Raw genomic sequence first — 20,950 nt, 5'->3', positions numbered from 1 at the left:
AGGGTGGCTGAGGCTTACCACTAACCGTGGCCTTCTCATTTTTGGTGAGGACTTCCTCTCTGGGGTGAGTGTGGCACTGAGAACTGGAAAGACCCAGACACGGAGAGGTAGCCAAGCAAGGAGCTTCCACCGGGGTTCAGGCTCTGGGCCGTATTCTGACAGGCAGCACTGCAGGAAACACCTGCTACCCTCAGGGTGGGGACAGTGTGTGATCAGACTGTCCCCACAAAGGGGCTCTGGTGGCATGGGTGTCTCCACATCTTGGGCCCCAAATCTTTGCCAAGGTCCTGTGACCGCTATCTCAAGGACCCCAAGGCCCATCCAGGTACCACAGGGTTTGCGTTCAGAGCTACTCCTGTGTTCTGCCTCTTGGGTCAGCATAATTACTAAACATTCCTGAATGGGAAACAGCACTTAAAAAATGAATATTGTATTTTTCTCCTTGTATTTGTCAGTCTCTTTCTTAATGCCTTAACATATGCATCTGTAGTCTGCCAGGGAGCACAGGAAAGTAGGAAATGAGGACATTGGTTTAGAGGGTGAGCCAGGAGACAGAATGGCTGCAAGGGGACAGAGTCACAGAACTGGAGGGAGCCTTCTGCCTCAGCCGGTTCACTGCCCCTCCCCAGGAGGGAGGCCACTGGCACGGGTCCCCCGGCCCGTCCCAGGTCATGAGACCACTGGACACAGATCAGACATTATCACCAACTTCTGCTGCATTCCTTTCTGCAGGAAAAAGCCTTCAACTTTTCATTATCTAAGGCGACAACAAAAAGGCCTCCCTTAGGGCCACTGTGTCACAGCAGGTTAAGCCACTGCTTACAACAATGGCATTCCCCTATCAAATGTGCTAGCTCAAGTGCTGGCCCCTCTGCTAGTCTAGCACCTTGCTAATACACCTGGAAAGGTAATACATGAAGGCCTGAGTATCTGGGCCCTTGTCACCCACCTGGGAGACCAGTAAGGAATTCCTGGCTTGTGGCTTTGGCTTGACCCCACCTTGGCCATGGCAAGTGTCTGGGGAAGTGAATCAGCAGACGGAAGATCTCTCTCCCTCTCTCTCCTCCCCACCATCGACTCCACCTTTCGAATAAATACATACATAAATAGATATTTTTTTAAATGTCTCTCTTGGAGGATTCTTTTAAAATGTTTATGGAAAACAGAATTAAAAGGTTAAACTTAATTTTGTGGAAAACATTTTGAAATCCAAGTAGAGCGTTCTCATAATATGCATTTTCTATAAACTTTTCAAAGATGCTTTGTTTGTCTTCAACATTCGATATGCTTTTTCTGGGTATACATCTTAAATGGTAGAAGTCATCTAAACCTGCTGGAAACAAATCCCAACAGGACCTAAGGACAGGCAGAACAGTGGCCCCCATGCTGACTGCCTCGCTGTGTGTAGGGACAGATGCTCACACCGGCTGTGCCCCATCACTACACGTTCATGCTACATAGGATGTCCCAAGAGCACTGGCCCTTCTCACCTGCCCAGTGGGTGACCAGCTGCCTCTGTATTTACCATTACTGCTCACTTAGCAAATGTGTTTTCTGAACCTTAGTGCATAGATTCAGCCCCAAACTTGAAAAGTCAAAGTCTGGACTTGCTTTGGGCTGGAAGCTGCCAGTCAGGACGAGGGTGGGCATCCCCAGGACTGGGTGGTGAGGGCAGCAGATGGGCAGGCCAGTATCTGCTGCTGTCTCCGGGCTCATGAGGTTCAGAGGTGATCTTTTCAGGAGTGCTTTGGTTGTCTGTTCCTGGGCTGTCGCCTACACTCCCCGTAGGCTAGCTGCCACTGGGTTTCCTTCTTTACCCCTGAGGCTGTCTTGCTGGGCAAGCTGGTTTTTTTTTCCGCACAGCCAACAGTGAGGCTCCCAGGTGACCCTCTCTACCCAGCCACAGTCATTTCTCCCAGGGAAGGTTTTCTGAAGCTCCTCCAAGTTTGGCAAGGGAGAGGTCCCTTTCCAAGGAAGAGTTGGAATGGACACAGCATCTCCTGCTTAACAGGGGTCAAGAGTACTTGTACTTTTATCCTGTTCTTTTAGGAGGGATAACAGCTCTTTCCTAGGTAGTGCAGAACATCTTTACTGAAAACGCTTGCTGACAATTGTACAGAGAATGAATACCAGTACAGAAGCCAACTTACGTCCACATCCAAAGACAACCGACTCAGAAGCAAACCATCAATAGACGCTAAAACCAAGGCAGGGAAGTAGAATTTTCTGGGTGCTAGCAAACCCATACATGACTTGAAAATTGCACAGGGTAAAGAAAATCTGTGATGCATGAGATTCTTGGATCACTTCTTCAGTGAGCGACAGGTAGCGCCACGGACATCCTGGACACCCAACATCGTGCCAGGAGCAAGCACAAGGGGCCATCCAGCCATGCTCCTCCCAAGATAGGGGACCTACCTGAGTCTCAGCTAACTTCGAGATCCTAATTCTCATTTAGAGGAAACGCAGACCGTGAAGGAAGCGCGCAGCACCAAGAGCAAACACTGAGACAAACCCAGCAGGTGCGACTGTAAGGTCCTGCTACAAATCCCTTTTCCGTTTGGAGGTCTGGGCTGGAGGGGTGCTTGTGTCATTGTGGGTTATGCAGCTTCAGCTGTACTGACAGGGCTGCCCAAACTACATCCAGTGCCATGTGTAAACACTGACCCCGTCCAAGCGAAGGCAGCACAACCTGGTTTCTGGACTGTGGTCTGTTACATTCCTTCAACAGCATGATGACGCAAATTCTCATCCAGAAAGGAGCTAGATTTTGTTGTTGTTGTTTTTGGGAAACTGCAATTTTTAAAAATATTTGCTCTGGACTTAAAATAGTGATCATGAGAGGCTGAGAAGGAAGGGGAAGAAAAAGAGGAGGTGATTGAATAAGGTACCCAAAACACAGTCAGATAGAAATAGTAGGTTCTAGCATCACCCAGCACAGTGGGTGGCTCTAGTTTACAATAATCTATTATACGCTATCTGAAAAACAGGAAGCGAGGAACTGGTGGGCTCCAAATAAAAAAACGGGTAAGGAGGTAGAAGTACTAATTGTCTGATTTGATCTGTTTGTGGTTCTATACCATACCATGCCCCATAAACATGCACAGGCATTACATGTTAATCAAAGACACATGAACTTAAAGAAGCCAGCACTGTGCTAAAGCACATGACACTGCCACTTGCAATGCCAACATCCTATATGAGTGCCAGATCGACTCCTGGCTGCCCCATGTTTGATCAACTACACCTCAGGCGAGGTCCAGAAGTTTCACTCCACCTTCCGGGCTCACTGCTTGAGAAGCTCACTGACTGTCCAGACCCCTTCCACAATGACTGTGGTCACTAGCAAAGGCCATGCAAAAGGAAACAGGGCAGGTGGAAGGGTGCTCTGTTTGGAATCTATTTTATGTGCCATGGAAACATTCCTCAAGGAGCTGCTGTCTTGCTCCAGGGTAGCTTGCTTGTGTTGAGTTTTGCTCTGTTCTGTTAGTAGCAGACTGAACCAGACACAGACACAGGTAAGCAGAGTGGACCTTTGCAGCAGGCTTCCTGCGCCAGGTGCGTATGTGTGATACCAACTGTGATACCAACCATATTGCTGAGTTCCTGCCATTGAAATAGAAAGGTGGGGAGCTATGCACTCGTGCAAGGCACAGCTGTCTCTTGTCCACCATGACAAATGCTGAGCAAGTTGGTTTCAATGAGTCCTGTGGGCTTTACAATTCTGATGTTGCAGTCTTTCAGAAAAACTATCTTCCTTTTGGCTGTCAAAGCCACTGATTCTCTATGCGTGTTGTCAACTTTGGGGACTAAATGCTGGGCAGAATGACTCACCAACTGAACTGAAGAGGAATCTCTCTCTTTTATTATTATTATTATTATTATTATTATTATTATTATTGGTAAGAGCTTTGCCCTTCTCTAACTACAGCCAAGAGTTCTGGCCAGACAAGTACTCCCACCTACTGGCCTCCCAGTCAGCACACTGCTTATGCTCACAAGAGGCCACCACCTTCACTGTTCTGTGTTCACAAACAAGTCACTGATCAGCGCCTGGCTGGTCCCCTGCAGATCACAGGAGAGGGATGCAGGTGACATGGCTCAACTCTCAGTGCAGACATGTCCAGCCACAGAAGAGCAGAGAGCTGGCCCGGGACAGTCTCAGCCCTCTGATGACTCATAGAGCCCGAAGGTTCCTCCCACCATAGCCATTCGCCCTCCGGTGCCTAGTTCTTCAAGGAGAAAATCTGAGTTAGCCTGGCTCCTGGTCACTTCCACCCTTGGCCTCAGAGCAGCAGCAGTCAAGACTGGCAAGTCTGACAGCAGCAAGTTTGGCGTTTCTCCAATGCCTTTATTTTAACTGTCAACTCAGAGACTTTCAAAATGATGCCATTCATGGACACCTGCTGCTGAGTGAACACTCAGGGCCACTGTTTTGCAGCCACCTGAGCTGACCACACATGACAAAAGGAACTCCACATCATCCATCCCCTGAGCTGAGGGCATGCAGAGCTTAGAGGAACACGATCTTCTAATAGCTGTCCTATCAGGAAGCTATGTTCTGGTAGTTGCATTCCAGGATGTTCTTGTCTTAGTGGTTAAGCCGGCACTCTAGCAAACAAACCTTTGATTGCCTCTGCAGATTCCAGAAGACTGGTCCTTGACACGAGGCTCTCCACGACTTGAATCTTCATTAAGCATCTCTGGATGCTGCCTGTTCAGATGACCAGTTAGGAAATATCCCGCTAGGAAATACCCTAAATCCTCTCAAACCCCAGTGGTTTCTGAACACAGTGACCATCCAAATTCTTACTTCTTTCTCCTTCCCTGAGGCTATACATTCTGTTCTTAAGCTACTTGCCAGTAAGATAAGAAGAGCCACATCCATGCATTAGCTAAGCTGGGTACGGTGCCAAACGTCGCTGAGAAACGTCGCAATTAGGAATGATGACCATAATTGCTATTGGCAGAAGCGCACAGAAATGAAGCCATTTGAGGGAAATGCCCAAAGCAGTAACTTGTCAACACTAATGAAAGAAATATGCCCTGGAATGCAGTTTACAAAATGGGAATCTGCTCTGCTCAGGAGATAGTCATTGCAGGTGCATGAAGATTCCAGCCCAGAAAGACTGACCTGCAAGGAGTCCCTAAACAATGAACAGAACGAGCTCAGGGTGTGACGATGATTCAAATATCCCGCAACAGACACTACACAAACCACGGTCCTTCCAGCCAATACATCTTCTTAATGATGTAACTTTGCTGTGAGAGGTAAGTTGCAGCCACCTGTCTTGTAATTCGCAATGATGAATACTCAACTCTTCCACCAATGTTTATCAAGCCTCTACTACGCTCCCACAGGCTCCACTACAGTTACCTGCCATGTCCTAGAAGTTCCTGAAGGAAGAGTTTTTCCTTCCAGAAGGAACGGTGGAAGCGTGGCTGCACCAACATAGCCACTGCTGCGATTTGCTCCCCAACACTCTGCCAACTTGTAAAACAGTCTGTCCTGGGTTCCTGAGAGAAATGGCCTCAGCAGAGCAAGTGGAAGATGACCAAAGCCCCACACAGTTCTGACTCGAAATGATCCAGAACATCTCAAAAAATATTTTACAAGGAACTCAACTTTTCTAGATGGCTCCAGGATATACCCAACAGCCTCTTTAACTAGGGGGCTGCAGCCAAGGTTGGGGTGAACCAGAAACAGGAAAGTGGGTCACACAAGAATTTTGAAGATTTGTTTATTTTTATTGGAAAGGCAGATTTACAGAGAGGAGAGACACAGAGAGAAAGATCTTCTGTCTGCTGGTCCACTCCCCAAGTGACCGCAATGACTGGAGCTGAGCTGATCTGAAGCCAGGAGCCAGGAGCCAGGAGCCAGGAGCCTCCTCCAGGTCTCCCACATGGGTGCGAGTTCCCAAGGCTTTGGGTCATCCGCTACTGCTTTCCCAGGCCACCGCAGGGATCTGGATGGGAAGCGGGTCAACCGGGAAACAAACTAGTACCCATATGAGATCCTGGTGGATGCCAAGTGAGGACTTTAGCCACTAGGCTACCGCACTGGGCCCCATATCAGAATTTTGAACCCGAACACTAGCACCTTTATTTTGGGAGTGAGGGCTCAGTGAATTCTGTAGGTGGAAGCCCTATCCTGAGAGTTGAACTAACTTCAAACCAAGATGCAAAATCCAGAAGTAACCGATGCTGTTGGAGGAACCAAAGAATACGTCAAAGTGACTTGTGAGACCAAGCCGGAAGTTACTATATATCTTTTAAAATATGCTAAATCCCATAAGGCCCAAACATAAAACTACACTCCAGACTGAGCCTGAGTTGGTCAAACGCTGGAATCCCTGCCCAGCCATCACTGCCTAAAGGAAGACTCGATGGCCAATGGCTCAGAGACTGGAACCTCCCTGCACCTACAGGGTCTTCTGGGCCCTCACCCAGCGCCACATGGTGGCACACAGGGAGATGCTTGCTGAGAACAAGGCCCACCAGTTGGCTAGACGGGTGAGTGTGCACATATCCGGACCTTTCACCAACCACGCTGTTTGCCTGGGTCATCTCAGACGACAGAAACTGTCTCCTTACCCTTGCTATTATCGGAAAACCCTCGTGCCATGGTGACTACCACCTGGGGCATGCCGGTGCCACAGGAGCTCCAAGGCTGACAGGGCTGCACGGTGCTCTGCCTGAAGTCCCCGTGACCAGTCTAGTTTGGAGAGGGTGAGCACTGCAAGGCCTTGCAGCGTGGGAAATCCTGCCACGCTGCTCCCAGAATAATTTCCTGTAGATTTATGACCAGGAGTTGGGTTGCTTCCCGGTGCGTCGCAGAACATCGCTGAACATCGCTCACCAGTGTTATGACAAGGCTGCTCACGCACCTGACAGAGCCCACCGCAGATCCAGGGAGGCGCTCGCTGGCACAGAAACCTTTCCTGGATTGGCTCTCACGTCCAGGCACTTGGTGAGTCCCGCCCTCAGGGCAAATGACACGGAGCCGCCATCCAGGCATAGTAGGGAACAGTGGCTTGCCTGCACGCCCTAGCACCTGCCCACCCTGGACACCCTCTTCTTCCACCCCCAACCTTTCCCTGAGTAGCGCCCTGTCCACCCAGCATCCACCCACCCTGAGACCAGTCCTGAGCAAAGCAGGGTCTCTCTGGACTTCTGTCACGGCCCTCTGTCTCCTGGGCAAACAGAGCTTTCTGCTAAACACTTTGATTAGAAGTCTCTGCATGCCCGCCTCACCGGCCCTCCCTCCACTCCTGCGCCAGACGGGTGAGGGGGCACTTTAGCTCCCAGATGCTGATACTCCCCTCTCCCTCCTGTGGAGATCCTCATCCCTTCCACAGGTACCTGTGGCCGTGTCTCTGCCCCTGCCTTCCCTGAGTGTACTGAGCTCTGGCTCCCAGACAAAGCCAGCTCCCTGGCCCCCACAAAACCCCCTTCACTTCACCCTAGTCAGAACTCCCATTCATATTTTGGTGCCTAGAAGAGCACTGTGAGTAAACCTTCAATATTACAGAGTACCTTGCCATGGCAGGCAGAAGTGTATGTGACACAACATGTCTGGGTGCAGCTGTAGGAAGAGTGTCCTCCCTCCCCATGGCCATCACAGGAGACCCAGAGTCCCCTCAAGCTGGCCAACTCCCTTCCCCACCACGAGCAGGGAGCTTCAGGTGAAGTTCATGATGGTTTAGACCATCTCTGTTCATAACCCCCTGGCTTGGGAAAAAGGTTGCCTTTCAAATCAACAGTTAACCTACAGGAGCACTACCCACAACATGATATTTAAAGTGGTTGCAGACAATATTTTGAGGAGCCTTGGCACAGAGCATCCTGCCCGGCGCAATCCCCACTTCCACAGACAGAACCCAGCTGCCTCTGAGGAGTCCCTGTTTATCCATGGGCATGGAGAGAATGCAGGGGTCCCTGCCAGAGGATACGGGGGAGGCTGTGGTCAGAGGGGCAAGGAGGTCTTAGGTGCCTGGAACCTCAAAGCTGTCAGTAGAGGCCAGCAGAGAAAGTGCTGTGCTCACAAAGCAGATGGGAAGCCAGGGAATCTTCAACTCCAGTGTCACTCAACTGAGTGTGCAAACCACCGCAACGAACATCACAGAGGTCAGACTGAAGCGCAGTGGTGGCATGCTCCTGCCTGGAAGCACCCACTAAACTGGAAGCTAACCCCTTTCTCAAACATGCCTCCCTGTCTCCCAGGGCACCCAAAAGAATTCTGTAAAAAGAGCATGGGCCAGGGGTACAGCTTGGTGGCACAGCAAGTTAATCTTCTACCTGCTGAGTCCCAGCTGCCCCACTTCTAATCCAGCTCTCTGCTGGTGGCCTGGGAAAGCAGCAGAGGATGGCTCAAGTACTTGGGCCCCCACACTGATGTGGGAGACTCTGGAAGAATCCCTAGGCTTTTGGTTTTGGATCAGTTCAGCACCAGAAATTGTGGCCATTTGGGAAGTGAACCAGTAGATGGAAAATTTCTGTCTCAATCTCTCTCTCTCTCTCTCATTCAGTAATTCTGACTTTCAAGTAAAATAAATGAATCTTTGGGAAAAAGAATACTTGATGAGCAGTCTGGGTTCTGGGCTCTTCTACCACTTTGGAAAAATCCGTTTTTCACTTCTGGACTCCAAGCATCTTCATCTAGACAGTGAGGCTCGGTTGGCTGCCTTGTAACATCAAGACTAGGCACTCGCGCAGCTCTGGGCAGAAAAAAGGGGCCAAGGACACGGCCATGGCAGTGAGCATCCCTGCTTTGTTCTGGATCAGGAGCAAGACCTACTTGTGCATCCGATCCCTAACAAGTCCCCTCCCCCCAACCCAGACTCACCATACCCACGTAGTCCCCCACCGTGAGCACCAGTGGAGCTCATAGGGTTGGTTCTTGAATGAATGACTCCCCGCACCACACAGGAAATCTCTGTGGATCCTTTCAGACAAGTCCTGGTGCAGAGAGATTGAGGGGGGGCTCGACTTGAAGGAACAGAAAATCTCTAAGAGGGCGATTTACAGGCTTGTCGTACAAGAGGGCATTTGTCCTGCATCCTGGCATGGCAGCACAACCACAGTGAAGACCCGCACACGCCGGCTGAGAGAGAGAGAGAGCTTGAAGGATACAAGTGGGTGTGGGGCTTGGTCCCGGGTGGGATGGAGTGCAGTGGCACCAGATGCGGTGTTTGGGACACATATGACAAAACCAAAAGCAAGATCAAGGCCTCAGAGTGACCCTGAGCCTCCAAATGTCCACATCCAAGTCACAGAAGCAGTTGCCGCCAATCAGCAGATGAGCAACAGGCTTCTCAGCCCTTCCCTCTCTGTCTTCTCTCTGAGTAAAGACAAAATCAGTTCTCCATCATTAGCCTGTCACTGTCAGTTCCCCACTCCTGGTAGACACAGTTACCTTTTCAGCATCATCTAGGAGATCTTGTGCTCCGTTGTCTCTCAATACAAAATCCCATTTTCAGAGAAATCAAGGGACAGTGCACCCTCACCTCTGCTCACCCCAAAGCATTGCTAGCCACACTGCATCTGGGGTTCCTTGCGAGGAGGGAACATGTCTAGATAAACTTTTTAATCACCCCAATCCACCGGGTGTGTAATTAATACAAACTTGCTGGCAAAAATGTAAACAGCAGGAGAACCAGCCAGCCCATTGGCAGATAACATGATGGCCTCACTTTCACTCGCTCCGTGACACAAGGCAACCGGGCAAAAGCAGAGGTGCCAGTCACAAGGATACTGAGGCCCTTGCTGGAACTGCTACACCGGAACCCCTACACCACCTTGCAAATGAAAAGGTTCAAACCTCCACTCAGTTCCAACCATCAAAACCACACAGAACCAAAAGCCAGCGAGAAGCTGAGAGAGGTCACAGGGGAGCACATGTCTCGGTCCACACAGAAACGGAAGTCATAGCCACATGCCTTTGTCCACCACTGGGGCCACAGGGCAGAGCTGAGATGCCATCTGGCCATGTAGGGCTTGAGAGCTGAGTCGCAACTGAGCTCTGGTATGCCTGCTTCTCACAGCGGCTGCCCAGCCCTCTGAGCCCACCCACCCAGGATAAACTTCCAGAATGGTCTTAAGTGGAAGAAGCACCAGCTGTGCCCAGTCAGAAGAGGTCCCAAAGACAATGTGCCACGAGCATCATGATTATTAAGCAAGGTGCAAGAAAGGGATGTGCCAAGGAGGTCAGGCCAGTTGGAAGTTCTATGGCCACAGGCATGGGAAAAGAGGCTACAGTGGGAGAGCAACCTCAGCGTCAAAGAATGCCCAGGGCATGGGCAAGAAGGACAAGGCATACTCGGGAACCAGACATGAAGAGGTGTGAAGAAGCAAAGGGGGCGTATGCAGGGGGGACAGGGCACCAACAGGAGGACTGTTGGTGATGGCTTGGCATCCCCAGCACTATGGTGAGCCCAAGCTTTAGAGGGATGGAGGACGAAATCGATTTGGCTCCAAATCAGCAACAGAGTAACTTACAAAAAACAGGTGCATCCACTTCAGCATTACTTCATTTGATCTAGCAGTCTCTTGGCATAACAGCTTCGTTCTTCTGAAGGACAGAAGAAATCAGCTCTGGGTCAAGCTACCAAACACTAATTTGCTGTTCACAGTTCCTCTTAGCAGTATTTATATAAAAATGTATTCAGGGTAGAATTTATTTCAATGGGATTGGCTTCTGATGAAAAATAAATGTAAAGGCACTTCTTCCAGAATAAACTATCATTGATTAATTACATATACAAGTCCAGGAACAGATCCCAAGGAGTTTAGGAATTAGAAGTAATCTAGTACCAAAAGGCTCCAAAGCAAAAAACAAAAACCAAAAAAACAAAACACAGACCAGCTATCTGCTTCACCAGCCCGGAGAGCTCCTTCAATTAGAACATGGGACTTTTTATACCAGAGAAAAGGAAAAGGCAAGAAGCAAGCACCTAATTGTCCAGAGGTGGGTCCATGGCATAGTGGGCTAAGCAGCTGTTTGGGCAGCCTGCATCCCATAGCAGAGAACCTGACTCAAGTCCTGGCTACTCCACATGTTCCAATACAGCTTGTTGTTAAAAGCATGGGAAGCAGTAAATGCTGACCCGAGAGTTTGGATCCTGGTACCAACACAGAAGACACTGATGGAGTTCCTTGCCCAGCTGCAGCTGTCAGGAGTATTTGGGAGCAAAGCAGCAGGTGGAAGATCTTTCTTCCCCTCTCTGTTACTCTGCTTTTCAAATAAATAAGCCGTATTTTTTTTAAAAAGAGAGATCTATATTGTAAATATTCACATCTGAAGCAGCATCCTATTCCTTACTCTCCACTGGATCTCCAAACCTCCACAGTTTAGAACTACATGAGCAGACGCTAGGGAGCTATTCATCCAGTTTGCTCAGATCCAAAATGCGGGCTAAGGACCACTAGCAGCAAGCTGGTCTGGGAGCCTCACTCACCAAGACCCTCAGGCTCCCACAGAGGAGATCCATCCACAAAGCAGGAGGCATGCGGGCAGCAGGGCCATGTGAACACACCACGGGTCAGAGCAGGACCTCCAGACACCTCCCCAAACTGGGATGTTCACCCACCTCTTCCCTGCAACACCCCCTCCCCGAAAGAACCATTCATGGAAACTGCCTACCTTTCTCTGTGACAAAGACGTACAAGGAAGGAATGATTGGATGTCCAACAGAGATGCCATCGACCATTCTGCATGTGACACCAGCACCAGAGAAGTGAGAATGCGGCTTAAGGTATTCTTTGGTGCTAGGTAAAGGTGATACCACCTGTGTAGTTAGTGGCTGAAGGCAACCCTTGCGTGCTGGTGAAATAGTCTATGGCCATGAACAAAGCAGCGATGGAGCATCACTGATAGCTGTAAAACACTGCAAACTGCTCCGAAGTTCAGGATTCTAGGACACACTGATGACTATTACACAGCTCTTACTTAAAGGATGAAGACCAAACACATAGTCTAAGGGAATTAGAAAAGAAAAAAGAATGCCAAAAGTAATATTCATATCAGAGCAAATGTGTGCTATTTCCTGTGAATTTGGGTCCAGGGTTAGGGCAGAGAACCATCTGCTGCAGTGCGCAGGTGTCCCTTGGGAGTCCTACGTTCAAATCAGGGTGCCTGGCTCACATTCTGGCTCCTCCACATGCCATGCAGTTCCCTAAAGCATACTCTGCAAGGTAGCAGATGACCCCCTCCTCAACTCTTTTGGCCCCTGCCATCCAATGGGAGATCTAGACTGGGTTCTGGGCTCCTGGCTTCAGCTTTGACTATTGTGAGCATTTTGACAGTGGATGGAAGATCTCTGTGTCTCTCTGACATTCAAATAAAGTGAAAAAATAAATAAATGGGTAGTGGGTTAAGCTGCCATCTATGGTGCTGGCGTCCCAGGATAATTCAAGTCTAGGCTGCTCCACTTCTAATCCGTGCCTGCCTAACATGCCTGGGAAGTCGCAACAGGTGGCTCAAATATTTGCGCCCCTGCCACCCACGAGGAAGACCCAGATGGACTTGCAGCATCCTGGTTTTAGTGGAGCTCTCCCTCAGCTCTTGCTGCTGTTGGTGGAGAGAATCAGTGGAGGGGAGATTCCTTCTCTCTTCGTCTCTCTCCCCCTCGTTCTGTGTAACTCTGTGTTTCAAATACATAAATAAATCATTCTTAACTTCAAAATTAAACACAAAACAGGAAGGAGAACATTCCTCCATGTAGATTGAGACAAGAGGTCTTCAAAAACATTGTGGGAAGTCAATATTTTGAAAAAAAAAATACACCTACAATGCTTCTCAGCCGTTTGGCTAAGATCGAGTGAAAAAAAAAAAGATACATGCATTGCCAAAATAAACTTATGTTTTCATTCCCTCTTTCCGCAGATGCTTCACAATGCCCTCCTCTGTGGCTCTGGGGGTTCTGAGTGGGACACCAGGGAAGCTGCTGTGGTAAGGTCTGCAGAACACTCCTCACTGCATATATTTCCGGAAAACATTTTCCCACGTGTCCACATCACTCACCAGCTGATAGGAATCTTTTCATGAATCGGATCAGCAAAAGCTTTCTAAATACCTTTTCAAATGTCAAGCCCTGCACAGGGCTTGGGAGCCGGAAGGAGAGATGGAAGAAGAAAAGCCGTTGCCTTTTCTCCCCAGGAGAATGGAGCAAAGAGACAAGTCAGGTGCTGACTCAGGATCGTGTCAAGGAAAAGCAAGAACAGCTCCCACATGCCCGGCCTTGGGAGATAACTCCCCATAGGCACCCTGTGATGCGGCAGTGGAAGCCTTGATCCAGTCTTTGCACGTGTAGCAAGCAGTCTGGAAGCCAGAGACGGCATGTTCCTCCACACTGGCCACGGTAATCACGGTAACAGCTTTCTCTGGAGCCAAGGGCAGCAGGTTGACCAGCCGCCTTCTTTCGACTAGGTTTGTTCTCTTCAGCTCTGACACAAACACCCAATCAACGTGTGCTCTGCTCCCCACAGCTCCTGGGAGACGTGGGGTCAAAGGTAACCTTTTGGAACTCGAAGCCCCTGCTATTTGCAGGCATCTCCCACAAGTACCCATGAGGCAGGCTCTCCTTCTGGCCTGCGATCAGGGAGCCATCTCAAATCTTTGACAATTCCTGACAGATCAAAATTAGTATGGTAGTTTTGTTTAAAAAAATCAAAACAACATTAAGTATTTTTTTTTTCTTTTTTTGGCTAGCACCTTGCTTGACCTAGTCCTGAGACAGCATTTACTGTCATCCTCATTTCGGCCATGCACATCCGCCATGGCTCAGAAAGCCGAACAAGCGAGAAAGCACAGGCTCCACCCAGCTGCTCCTCGTCAGAGCCTCCAGGTCTTGGCACGAGACAAGGTAGTTACATGAAAACACCTGTCGCAGGTGCACAGAGGCAGAAAACCAGGCCAAGGCCCAGGGGAACTCCTTCCCTCCCTGCTACAGGTTGGCAGGGACAACGGGTCAGCAATGCCTGGTTTTAAGACACCTGCAGCCTCAGGATACCTCATAGGCACATGGTCCAAGTTAAGTGAATCCCAGTGATGGATCCCTAGCAAGTCACAAAGCTCGAAATACCTAACTGAGGGAATCCTTAGGAAGGGCTTAGTGTTGAGATTGGGGTTTGTCCGGATGCGTTGTATGTTGTTTTTTAAGTAAATATACTGATGACTTAATAGAATTGATGCCTCATTTTCCCCACTTCATTTCTGGAGCTCTCTCACACCAGTTTCCTAATGCTCTGGAATTGAAAGCAGCCTCTGCGGACCCTGTGTGTGTGTGTCACGTCCAGCTGTTTGCTGTGCATCTGCCCTCACCTCGGTCACCACTGAGAAGGCCTTCACTCGGCCCTGGTTTCCATCACCTACAGGATCTTCATTCTGGTTACTTACTGCTATTTATATCACAGGTATTTGCAACGTGCATATTTCAAAGAGAGAAAGAATCCTTGGACACAAGTTATCTCCTCACAGAAACTAGAGTGTGGCTAGCCTTCCCCCGAGGGCCACTGGCTCAGGACTAGGCATTCCTGAATGCCAGTAAGATGAAGGAGTCAGGCTCTGCTGAGCTAGGAAAGATGGGTGCTCAACTAATGGTTCGTCCCACAAGAAGATGCAGGCAGGTTTCCCCAGGGTGGCAACCCAGCTCAGATGCCACACGATCTTTCTCTAAACCAGCCACACACATTGTGGTCCACCTGGTGCCAAGGCGAGCTGAGGGACTTCTGTGCACTCACCTTTGGAGGCTGCAGCTTGAGACATTTGATGTGGTCCATGCACAGCACGCTCACTGCACAGGACATGCACAGGAGCTGTACTGGGTGGGAGCTGACTTCTCTCTGGCGGGCGGGCCTCGGCACCCTCCAATCACAGGGTGGAGCTTGAGTCTGGCCACCCTGCAGGGAGTTCTGGACAGTTCTGAGCGCCAGGCGATCTGCTCAGCTCCTACAGAGTTCTGTTTTTGTTGTTGTTTGTTTGGTTGTTTTTTTTTTTTTTTATGATGTACCATTTAAAGAGCACTCAATGGAAAGAGTGGAGGAGTGGACACCGGCACAGCAGCTAAGACACCACTTGGATGCCTACGCCTTATCACTGACTACTTCCATCCCAGTCTCAGATCTGCTTTCCAATCAGCTTCCCGTTCCTGAAGACCCTGAGAGGCAGCAGACCAAGGCTCTAGTAACTGGGCTCCTGCCACCCACATAGGAAATCCTGATCAAGTTTGCAGCTCCTGGCTGTGGCCTGGATGGGCCCTGGCTGTGGCAGGGCCTGGGGAGTGAACCAGCCAATGGGAGACTCTTTCTCTCTCTGAGAAACAGTGAGAAAGATACACTGACTGCCTTCCAACAAACTTTTTTTTTTTTAAGGAAACATTTTGCATAATGGTGGCATTTCCAATGTCTTCTGTAATAGGCACCCTAACCAGTTGGACTCAATCCTCTGGAATTATAAAGGAACTATAGCAGACCCATCATATCTCATCTCACTTTTCACTTCACGGCACACACATACACTGCTTCCTGCAGCCTGGCCTTCAGCAGGAGAAGGCCCTCACTCAGAGAGCAGGTGGATGGGTACTGCTCCCTCCCAGGTCTCCGATGATGGCAGATAACAGAACTGCCTCTGAGCCAAAGCCAAGAGGCCAGAATGCCTGTCACAGGCCCTCCTGCCCTCCTGTCCCCAGGCCTCCTCTGTCTCTCCTGACCATCAGCTTGCCACCCTTCCAAGTCCTCTCAGGGCTGCCGCTCAGGGAGCAGAGTGACTTCATTTGTCATTTCTCTGAACAGAGACCGACCTGACCACAGAGAAGAGGCAGCCATCGGAAGGCATGTGTGCTGGAGTCACTGGGTTTAGGAAACGCAGGCTCGAAGGAGGGCAGGGAAGGTGGCAGGTAAAGCCACACCAGCCAGCACTGGAAGCCTCAGCCTTCTGAGCCTCTGAGTCCTGGAAATGTGATCCGAACGGTGATGTGTCATGAGTGCAGAAACACGCACTGAGTTTCTGAGACTAAGGATAAAATGTAAAGTGGTTATTGGTTAAAATGATAAAGATTCAGATAATCATGCCTGGGTCCATACAATATATTATTAAAATCAACCATGCATGCTTATTTCGACTCCTTCTTTTAACAGTTACTAGAAAATTCAGCATGACCTATTCAGCTCCCGAAAAAAAATCATGATGTAGAGCAGAGTGAGGAGCACTAAAGGACAAAAGGCCCTGCTGCTATTTATGAACTGGGCCCTTCTGAGTTTATAAATGTGTCGTGGACGCCCAGGTTGGATGTGTTGTGTCCTGGCATTTCTTCTGCCAAGGGCAGGGGACGGCCCCAGTCAGTTCACGGTGTTTGCAGCAGCTCTGCCTGCAACACCAGCAAAGCCAGACTTTCCTGTTTCTTTCCCGACCCACTTCCATCCTCCATATGATCTGGGATCGAAGGTTTCACAACTCAAGAATCCAGACCAAGGCTCCTTCCACGGAAAACCGGAGCTGCCTTGGCAAAGCCCAATAAATCCCAGGAAAGTATTTTAGGAACTGTTGCTCTTATTTCAAGTCATGGAAAGTGTTAGTGTGAAGGACTCAAGTCCTCTTGTAAACGGGTTAGGGAAACTCCCCTCCTCCCCCACACAGCAAGGACCATGTTAGCTTTGCCTCTCTTTGGCAAGGTACAGGTGACTCTGCAGTTACAAGAGTGGGACATGAGACAGTCCGGTCTCCAGCAGGGAGGAGACCTGGTCCCTGAGTCCTGCGCTTACCCTTGTATTTTCCTGTCTGAGCCTTCAGGAGCTCTGCACATTTTGTTTCTTCCTCTTGTATTTCCAAATGAAATCGGCATTCCGGGTGAATGCTGCTCACCTGTTCAAGGCCAAAAGAAACGGAAATCAGGGGAACTCCACAGTGATCATCAAGCAGAAATCCTACCAAAACCCTCACAGTTCTACCAACCTCTCCCCCAAAGCACAACTTCCTGGAAGAGTTACTAAGAGCAATTTTATTATTTACTTCCCCAGAATGTTAAAACTCAACATAATTATTTTTTGAGAAGGGAACAAAACTTACTAACATAACATGCTGCATGTCAGTACGAATGCGGAAGCAATGGAGACCTGGGACCCAATAATCTCCCCTTGTTCAAGAGCCCTCTTCGAGGAAGCTCTTGTTCTGATGGAAGTGAATGCGTGTTGATTGCTCGGGCCTTTCCTAGTCTCTGTCCACGATGGCAGGCAGCAGGTGCAGCATTTGAGGACAGTCTGGGTTCACAGCCCTAAGAGGACAGCAAGACCTGACCACAGGCTCTTAAGATGTGCCAGTAGGGAGCCCTGTGTTCTTACTACCTGTGCAAAGACAGAAAGCGCTGCCACTCAGTCTGAGAAGCTAACACTCGGCAACCTCTGTTTTTACTGAAGTGCAGCACCCTTTGTCTTCACGCTTTTTCCACCTCAACATGCACTCACAAAACCCATAGTTAATTTCCACTGCCTACAGAGATCTCTGTCTCCCTCCCCATCTCTTTCTCTCTCCCTCCCTCCATATTGTGTGCGCTCTCTCTCTCTCTCTCTCTCTCACACACACACACACACACACACACACACACACATTTTGTCTAAGCAAAATTTCATCTGTGCTGAAGTCCTACTAAGCAAAGAGAGTCACACTTTCAGGCACATGAAGGCCATCCACCTCTGGTTACCCTACTGCTCATGTAGGTCTGCCAGAATTCCAGTCAGGAGCAGCCTCCTAAGCGAGCCAAGGACAGACCCAATGTCGAGTTCTTCCCCAGTCAGCCCCTCTTAGAAAGTTGGTGTTTTGTTTTTAATCCAGCAGCCTGTATCTGACTCCCCAGGGTAGACCTGCTGCGTCTTGGCGCCAGGCCAGCCAGTGGGGCAGCCACAACGCCACCAGCAATGACAACTTCGCCTAAACAACTCCAAGCCCAGGGCGCGAGGATCAGAGCAGTACGGGCTGCCGGCTGCTACCACCGGAGTGCACACGAGCAGAGTCTCCAGTAACACCGTGCAAACTTTCTACTTAGAAAAAGGTTTTCCTACACAAGGAGGAAACCCTGAAAAAACACACCATACATTAGTGCACTCATTTAACAAACTTCTGGCTTTATCATTTCTCCTCATGCGCTTAAAAAAAAAAAAAAAAAAAAAAAAAAAGAATATTCCCAAAAGGAAACTCGTCCCAGCCAAGCCACGTCCTGCTCTCCCACACACCAAAGCAAACACGACTGTCCCAGGAGGAGGCGGGAGAGGGAGTTAACGACAACGCAAAGTCCCTTTCCCTCTGAAAGGGAAGACTTCTCAGGTGACCGCGGCGGCCCCTCAGCTCCACTCGGACTTTACAGTTCCGGGGCTCAGGGCCGCCCCATCCAACCTCTCCTGCTCACCCCAGAACCCGCGGTCCAGGACCTGCGCGTCTTAAGTATCCGGGAAGAAAGAGGATCCCGTTTCCAGCAAACCCGGGACGGAAGCAAGGGAGCGAGGGGCTCACGGGTCTTCCCAGCCCCGGAGCCAGTCCGTCACGCTCCCGTGGAGAAGGTTTGCAGCTCCACAGGCGACCCTGTTCCTCTTCCCAGGACGCGCTCGGACAGATAGGTCCCCGGGTCATGCCTGTGGCCCCGCCGCCCCCGGCGCAGCCGCCCTGCTCTCAGCGCTCCAGGGCTCGCGCGGGAAGCACAGCCGGGGGAGCCTCTTGAGGACTGGGGGCGACTCGAATCCCGGTGGAGTTGGGAGGGGAGGTCGCACTCACGGGGACCAGCAGCCAGCCGCAGCAGGTCAGCAGCGCGGGCGGCAGCAGCGCGGGCGCCCTCATCCCGGGCTCAGCGCGCCGGGAGACGCCCAGCACCCGCCGCCTCCGTCCCGAGCGCCGGCAGCTCCGCGGGCTCCACCATGGGCCGGGCCCAGAGCGTGGCGGAGACTCCCTGGCCGGCCCCGAGCTCAGGCTGTCGGCGCACCGCGCGTCCAGCAGCTGCCGCCCAGCGGCCTGAGCGCGTGGGCCAGGCCCCTCTGTCCCCGCCTGGAGCGCGCTCACCGCTCGCCCGCACGTCCCGGCTGCGCCCCGCGCCCCGCCGCTCCGCCCTCTCGCCCCCTGTCCCCGCCCCATGCGTCCCCCTCGCCCCCCGTGTCGCCTTCCTCCCCATCCGTCGTGCTGCTCAGCCCCGCACCCCGCACCCCCGCCTCTCCCTGGTGCCCGCCCCGTGCGCGCCCTCGCCCCCTGTCCCGCACTCTTCGCGACCCCCACCCCTGCTCCTTCTGTCCTGCGGGTTCCCTCTTTCTCCGTTCAGGACACCTCGTCTACTTCCGCAAATCTTGGTCCCCAGTCCCCTGCTGCCTCCCTCACCCTGGGTCCCAATGCGCCCCTCTTCATCTCCCTGACTCTCAGGGGCAAGGAGGAGCAGGTGAGAGGGTACTCAGGGGAGGGCCAGGGGCCTGCCAACTCCGACAGGGGAGGAAGCCACGGCGCCAGGTGTGCACCAACCTTCGGAGCGCAGGGTTTGTGGCACCTGCGCTTTCCTAGGAGATAACTAAGGATGCCCAAGAAAGCGGTCATAACGCTTACAGGATGAGTGGGCTGCCTTAGCAGGCGGTGAGGCTGCTCAGCGGGGTTGGGAGCCCTGGGAATTAAGGGAAGAAACATTGTCATGCGCGCGGACTGGGAAGAGCCCTTGAAGAAGGATGGGGTTGTATTGAAGGTTCAGGGGGGTCTCCAGGAGGAACTCGCAGCTCATGGTCCTCCTTCCCCTGGGACGCAGTGTAGGGCTGGACTGGCGGAGACCCCGTCGCTGCCCCAGACCAATAGCGCCGCCTTCAGGAGGCGGGGACAGCCGCGGACGTCCCTGAAACACCCTACTTTCCTGTTCAGCCGGAGGCATTCCTATAGAGGACACTGGTGGTTAACACCAAATGAAGAAGCCCTGCAATTGAGACCCAAGACCAGTCATTTATTGTTGATTTTTTTTTTTTTTTGTGGCTGTTGCACGTTTAGATAATGAACTGATGGGCTGAAGATCTGCTTTTCGAAGAACTTTTTTTTTTTAAAGATTGACAGTGGCAAATTCAAACTTACACAAAGAAGAATAAGAAATGAAGGAACACCCTTGTGCCCTGTATGTAGGTTCAGCCCAAGGTTCCCGCCCGTTAGGTTTGTCGCTGGCCTTCTCTCCCAGCTTTCCAGCCTGCCTCACAGTGCCCTCATGCTACCTGCCATCCTACCTTTTCTCTGCAAAGCACGACCGTGGGTGCGGTGCGATTGGGATGATGAGTGAGACACGCAGGCTCTCTCCCTGTAGGTGGTATGAGCATCAGTGACAATGGACATGATGACAAATGAAGACCGGAGCAGTGGCTTTTTCAGGGGAGGCCCTTGCAGGACAGAAGGTCTGAGTGTGCTTGGAGGAATGGCTGGGAGTGGGGACATCAGAGAGAACAGTTTAGAGGGACCTGAGGAGCAGGCTGGGTGAGTGGGAACCGGTGAGCCTCCGAGGAAGACAGCAAAGTCAGCGCGGCTTGGGCAGCAGGTGTGGCGTGGCAGAATGGGTCACGCACACACACACACACACACACACACACACACAGGGCTTTTTTCTGTCCCCGCCTTTACAACCTCTATTCAGAATCTCTGCATTGGGGTGGGTGGAGCATGGATCCGCCAGGTTTTTAAAATATTTTATTTTTGTTTATTTATAAAACAGAATTATACATTAAGGGGAGAGATGGAAAGAGAAATCTTCCATGTGCTCAAACCAGCTCTTACCTGTGTTCCACAGGCATCCCAAGAAATTGCTTAACTTGCTGTGCCACGACACTAGCCCCATATGCTTGGCAATTAAAGGTCATGGGGCACTCGTGGGTAGTGTCCCCTCTTGCAGAGGACACTCTTTCTGAGCCAAGTGGCCCCCGTGGCAGAGAGGGGCTCCATGCCTTACACAGCCACTGCTGGCTG

The 20,950-nt window shown here is 50.9% G+C and overlaps 1 protein-coding gene across 2 annotated transcripts in view; it reads right to left on the bottom strand.

Annotated features, from left to right (window-relative positions):
* VIPR2 (vasoactive intestinal peptide receptor 2) overlaps window positions 1-19,468 on the bottom strand; it is a 100,326-nt gene extending 80,858 nt beyond the window's left edge. Inside the window, exons 1-2 of one of the 2 annotated variants that reach the window (XM_058660745.1) lie at window positions 19,349-19,468; window positions 16,759-16,858 (exon numbers count right to left, since the gene is read on the bottom strand). In XM_058660745.1, the coding sequence (XP_058516728.1) occupies window positions 16,759-16,858; window positions 19,349-19,375 (127 nt within the window). In that variant the 5' untranslated portion in view covers window positions 19,376-19,468. Of the gene's footprint in view, window positions 1-16,758; window positions 16,859-18,757; window positions 19,043-19,348 lie in introns of those variants that run through there. The other variant, XM_058660744.1, reaches the window with a different exon arrangement.
* Between the last annotated feature and the right edge of the window lie 1,482 nt (window positions 19,469-20,950).

This window comes from Ochotona princeps, chromosome 2 (assembly GCF_030435755.1).
Source record: "Ochotona princeps isolate mOchPri1 chromosome 2, mOchPri1.hap1, whole genome shotgun sequence".
NCBI lineage: Eukaryota > Metazoa > Chordata > Mammalia > Lagomorpha > Ochotonidae > Ochotona > Ochotona princeps.
This window is presented reverse-complemented; position numbering and strand designations above follow the sequence as displayed.